We start from the raw sequence: 6,000 nt of genomic DNA, 5'->3' as shown, positions 1-6,000 counted from the left end.
TAAATGAAGGCCATGGGTTTTAACTTATCGAGAATGCAACCAATCTCTCCATGAGGAAGTTTTAGTCACACATGCGAGCCATTTTTTAATGAAATGGCCACCTCAAAGCGCAAAGGTGGCCATGAAAGAGAAGCAGGGTCACTCAAATGTGATGAAAGAGAAGAGGGTCACTGAAATGTAAATGTACAATGTGCAGTCAAAAGATAAGAGTCCTACTATTTTCAGTCCTTTTTGTACATGATTTGGTTCTTGTATATTTGGAAATTTATACAGATGAGGAAGTTCAAAACTAGGTCCAAACACTCTTGATCTGCATAAATTGTATATTCAGACCTCCGACATGAGATCGAGGCCGGGATATGTATTCGGGAGGATCAAAGAAGGTGCTCAGCATTGATTGTCCCACCTAAAGTGGAGAGAGTTTGTGCTTACCATGAGGAAGGATTTAGTAAAATATGATAGTAGTGATCAAGTTCCATCAAGTGATGAGAAGCACTGACATACTGACGATGAAAGCTTCCCATTACCTCCAATCCTTCATCATCAAAGGCATATTGTGTTTCTTCAAAATTAGACCTTGGGCTCTCTGTGTTCCATGAGCTATACGTGCTGCCTCCCAAGTTAGAGCTTGGAGAGCTGCCATTATAGTCTGTATAAGCATCTGCATCGCAAGCAAAGTACCCATCTATTATGCCTTCCACTGCGGGTCTTGCCAAATCAAATTGATTAGGCAGATTTGCATCGCCGTCAGAGTCGTTAATGTTTGCTAATCCCATGTTATCACCCCCACCGTCCTCATCAATTCTTGCTAATCTGTTGTAATCACTGCTGATTACAAAATCAAGCCCAGTTTGCAGCGTTGGGTCTTGAAGAAACTGCAAAGTCTTCCTCCCATTAGTGGCAGAGAATGATGATTTTCTGACGCGGTTAATCTTCTTCTTGGCTTGCTTCGATGACTCGAGAACTCTGATTTCTTCACGATTAGCGGCATGTTTATGGTAATCACTAACATAATTGGGCTCATCGAAATGATTAACAGAATTGTGATCCGGACCCATATCCTTTGCTGCATGTTTGGGGGCCTTGTTTCCAGTAAGCCTCTGCACAAGAGCTCTAAAATTCGCAGGGTCTGTCTTGATGAGCGTGGGAGCAAAGACATGCACCACTCTGATAATGGGCTGCTTTTTCTTGGCTATGGGGTGGGAGGAAGAAGAGAGCTCCAAGCTGCCGCCATGGCTGCTGCTGCTGCTGCTGCTTGTGGAAGCAGAAGAGCTTGGCGGGGACTGTCCTACAGGGGCCATATTCACAAGGAGTATTAGCAGTATATTGAGCTAGAATAGTGGTTAAGAGAGCTATCCGCGCCACATACACACACACACACACACACACACTCACACTCACACTCACTCACACAACTGCAGATAAAGCTCTCTCTGTGTTATATAAGATGATGATGGGCAGAAAGAGACCACGTTGTAGTAAACAAGATCAACGCACGAGTCCTTTAAATTTAAAAAAATAGGAGAGTTTATTAAACGCATATGGACTAGGACTTTGGTACACTTCAAGTCAACACAGTTTGCGCGTATAGCTAACTAAGTTTAGAAACCGCCTCTACATTTAGCGCCTTAACGTGTATAGCTAACTAAGTTTAGAAACCGCCTCTACATTTAGCGCCTTAACGTTCTTGCTTTCAAACTTCATACACGCCTTTGTCTTTGACTTGTTTCTCCCTACAGCCTAGGCCCTAGCCCGCATAAGAGCTAGTTCACATGGGGACTCCGTTTGCAATTGAGTTGACTTGTTCGTCACTAGAGCCTAGCCCTCATAAGAGCTAGTTCACATGGGGACTCTTTTTGCAATTGGTTGCCAACCAACATTGAACCTTTTTTGTTCCCATGAGAGGTTTTCACAAAGATTTTGAGAATTGGTTGGCAAGTTGCCACTGGGCTTCATGTGTGTGGGGAGGAGCATGCTCGCAACTACAGAAAAGACGAAGGGAGATAATGCAATGCCCACCCTTTTGCCCAATCAACATGAAGCGATGTGCACTACAAAATTGCAGAGAGTTGACTGGGTTGCCGATTTACATCCCACGTGAACATGTTGCTCATTGGTTGCTAGTTGCAAACAAGTTTGCAATCCGCCACACATGTGAATTGGCTCTAAGTCCTACTCAACTTGTGTACAATGAAGAGCCCTTGTGAAAGCATTTGCACATGAGTCACCATGGTTGAAGTTAGACGCACATGATGGAGAGACTATCACAAGAAGTTTTGGACAAATTCTCACGATAATTCCCACATTCTGACTTACCTCAACATCATGAGCTTCTGTGAGGGAGGCACTGCATACCTATCTAGGTACGATTGGGGGCAGGGGACCGTTGGCCCAGTGGGGGGGCCAGTGGTCCCCTGCCCCCAATCGTACCTAGCTAGGTATGCGGTGCCTCTCGAGCAGAAGCTCATGATGTTATGCATTGTATGAAAAACACTGAGAAAGACTCCGTTTTCCTACATGAGAAAATTTCTAAATCTTCTTGTGTATGGTGAGATGCCACATTGGAAAAAGTGCAAGATAGTGTTACTGTGGCGATTCATATGCGAGGGGTATGAGTCCCAAGATTGCTCTTTGGCAGGCATTTTACATGTTTTTTGGGTAATATTCCCATATTTTTACTAGCTACCTTTAAAAAAATACACTTAAAGCCTCAAGAAAACTCTAAAATATGTGAAATTTGAAGGGCAAGGGTACCCTGCTCGGGAGTGCATAGAAGGCATTGAATCCATAGTGCATGAGTGCCACAAGCAATCCCAAAAGCCACAACTCATCCCACCCAAGCAGACATCTGAGAGAGTTTTTGTTATAAGTGAAAACCTTATAGCATAGGCATTCATGCCCATTTTTGTCATTTCTTATCATTGAATGAAACAGGCGCTTTTTTTGGTTCAATTTTGTGACTTTCATGTATATATGGCGTCTCTCTCTCTCTCCCCCCCCAAACCCCCGCCCCTCTTCCATTTTGCAGCTCCCTCTCTCAATTTATAAATAGGCTCACATGAGTTCATGGAGGGACCCCGTATGTGAGGGAGAGTAGTCTTTGCCCTACTAGTGTGATCGTCTCCTCTCTATGCTTCCCTCTTCCGTGCATGTGTAGCTGCAGTCCCTTGTAGGAGGTGCACATGTACTCGGTCTCATGCCCTCAATTCTTTTATTCAAGTTTTTTTTCAAAGCATTTTCAAATGGTTTGTTCAAGAGCAATTCATTGTCTTGTGCATGTGGCATCAATAACGCTTCTTTTGATAGTCATTAGGGGGTTCATAGCTGTAAGAAGAGATGGTTATGTTTGAATAGTGTTTCAAAAACTATACACCATATGTTACCTTGCTAATTCTTTGGGTTATATTGTAACCGCCAAGGCAAGTGTATAGAAAAGTGCACCTAGTATATGGTATATTTTCATATTATTGTGCAATATCTACTTAAATTTTTTGGCTCAATGAATATCATAATCCTAAGTATTTCTCTACCCAAAGAATTTTAAAGTCTAATTAGTAGGGTAAAGGGGCCATTTGTTGGATGGCCCAGATTAAAGCCAAAAGTAAAAATTTGCCGGGGTCCAATTTAAGGACTCATCACAACAGATTAAAGTAAAAAAAATAAACGTGGTCTTGCGAGTAGCAACTAGAGACCTTTTGGAACCAAAAAACAAGCTCTCTCTCCCAGCAACTAGTGCCGTTCATGCATGAATAACAAGACAAAACATCTCAGCAATCATGACAATGACACTTAGATTCCCACTACCTCTCTCAAGAACTGACACCTCCTCTCTCATGAATTCAAGCAATTATGTTCATTAAATACAGACTGTTCATTAAACTGAATGCCGTTGTTCATTACGTTTTTTACATTATCAAACATAATTCAGCGCATTCAAACAAAAGTATTGGCGCCAAGAAGTTGCGTGGCTCCCCTAGATATGGGGAAACCATAAAAGATGAAGCAAAATCAGCAATTCTTCTCTCTGTTACACTTCTCTTATCAACCTCATCACCATCAAGCTCTCTGCTGCACTTCTCTTATCCCAGCCATTCATGATTGAGGAAAATCAACAATGTATTTTCTCTGCTTGTGAGTCTTTAGACTACCTCTACAACATCATGCGCACACACTTACTTTCTTCCCTGTCATGTCACAACCATGTTAGAGGCATGGATCATTCAGAAGTAGTCAAAACCTACACCTACATACCATGAACTGAGCATATTGCAGCTGCTGCAATCACCAGCACAATCATCAAAGCACGTTTCCCTTATCAAGACCACATTGAAGCTTCAGATCATCATAGCCACAACAACAATCAAAGATAATACTATGCACTCTTGATGGCCTCCTTAGCTCCATGTGAGTGCAAAAGTTGCTTGATAGAAAGACACCCAGAACTTGCAAACTTCCTTTGCACTTCCACTTTGGTTCATCGGAGCGGCGGCCGAGTTTGTTGTTGCGGACGTGTGCATGGAAAGCCCTCATTTCTCTGCACTATTCCTAGAAAGAAAGCCCCCTTCATATCTCCAAAAACCCAATCATCAGCTCAGTCAGAGAAAAAGCAAGCTACTAGCCCTGAAACAATTCCTCCTCGGGTTACCAAAAAGAAATTTTCAATGAAAGAGTACGAAAACCTTCTTCAAGATTATCAAGAATAAGTCAACAAGTTTTTATTGAGGAGACAAATCTCACATTTCCAGTGTAAGTCTTCTCCTTCTTTTCTTCATAGAGTCTTTTCTTCGTAGAGTGCATGTGTAAGTTTTTTATTTCGTACCCTTTTCTCTTCCCTTTTGTTTGTAAGTTTTATGGTTTACTCTTTGATCTTCACAGCCATACGTAGTTTCATGCTTCCTTTTCTCTTCATTTTTGTATGTAAGTTTATGTTTTATGCTCTTTCATCTTCATAGTCATTAGTAGTTTCTGATTCTTTTTCTTACATTTAGGCCATTCTTAATACAATCTTTACAAATTGATTGTGTTGCTAACAATCTGATATTTGAATAGGTCATGGCAAAGAGAGTGACAAGAATACTAAAGGCAAAACCTTGTCTTCGACAAAAAATCCGTCCACTTCATCGTCCTTGAGAGTTAATCAGAAAAGCAAAAATCGAAGATGCACAAAGGCCTCAAAAACAACAGCTCCTCTTGCACAAGAAGCAAGAGTCAGATTTCCAAAATTGGTGATTCAAGAGTCGATTGCGCAGACTGGAGAGCTTTCTACGAATGATGAAGATAAAGCAAGAAAGCACAGAAAGAAACCATTGAAGCGAAGTTCACTACCATGGACAGAAGAGGATATGACCAAGGCTCTTGCTGCTCGCGAAGAAGGACTTTCTTTACAAAAATGCTCAATTCAGTTTGGCATCAGTAAATCTACTATTGCAAACTGGGAGGAAGGAAGAACATGCAAGAAAAGACGAGGTCCTGAGACCATGCTTTCATCAAAAGAAGAGGAAGCTTTATTAAAGTGGATATTTCTCAAATGTGATTCTGGGCATGGAGTTTAAGTCATAGATGTGAAACTGAAGGTTGCTAAAATCTGTCAAACGAGGCACACACTTTTCACCAATGGTATCCCTGGGAAAAGCTGGTGGCTTGCCTTTCGAAAGCGCCATCCAGGATTAGTCTTTCGAGTCTCTGAAGGGTTAGATCAATCAAGAGCTGTGAGATTTCAGCCAGAGATTGTGAAGACATTACATGACAACTTGGCCAAGCTTTATGCTGAAAACAGTTATCCACCTACAAATATTTGGAATGCAGATGAGACAGGATTCCAAGGATCCAGAGACAAAGGCATTAAAATTCTGGCAAGAAATGGGACAAAGTCAGTTTATGGAATAACATGTGATTCACGAGAGTGGATGAGTGTTTTATGTTGTGTAAATGCTGCTGGTCATTCTATTCCATCATATTATATTTTCAAAGGTAGCAAATTCAAGAGCAATTACGTTCAAC

The 6,000-nt window shown here is 41.5% G+C and overlaps 1 protein-coding gene across 1 annotated transcript; it reads right to left on the bottom strand.

Annotated features, from left to right (window-relative positions):
• Positions 1 to 225: 225 nt before the first annotated feature.
• On the bottom strand, positions 226 to 1,400 carry LOC147461025 (uncharacterized). The gene has a single exon (XM_086499984.1). The coding sequence runs from the start codon at positions 1,299 to 1,301 to the stop codon at positions 429 to 431; it is 873 nt and encodes a 290-aa protein (XP_086356110.1). The 5' UTR covers positions 1,302 to 1,400; the 3' UTR covers positions 226 to 428.
• Between the last annotated feature and the right edge of the window lie 4,600 nt (positions 1,401 to 6,000).

This window comes from Adiantum capillus-veneris, chromosome 3 (genome assembly GCF_014529385.1).
Source record: "Adiantum capillus-veneris isolate H3 chromosome 3, ASM1452938v2, whole genome shotgun sequence".
Taxonomy (NCBI): Eukaryota; Viridiplantae; Streptophyta; class Polypodiopsida; order Polypodiales; family Pteridaceae; genus Adiantum; species Adiantum capillus-veneris.
The sequence above is the reverse complement of the archived record's forward strand: the minus strand, read 5'-3'. Positions and strand labels throughout refer to the sequence as shown.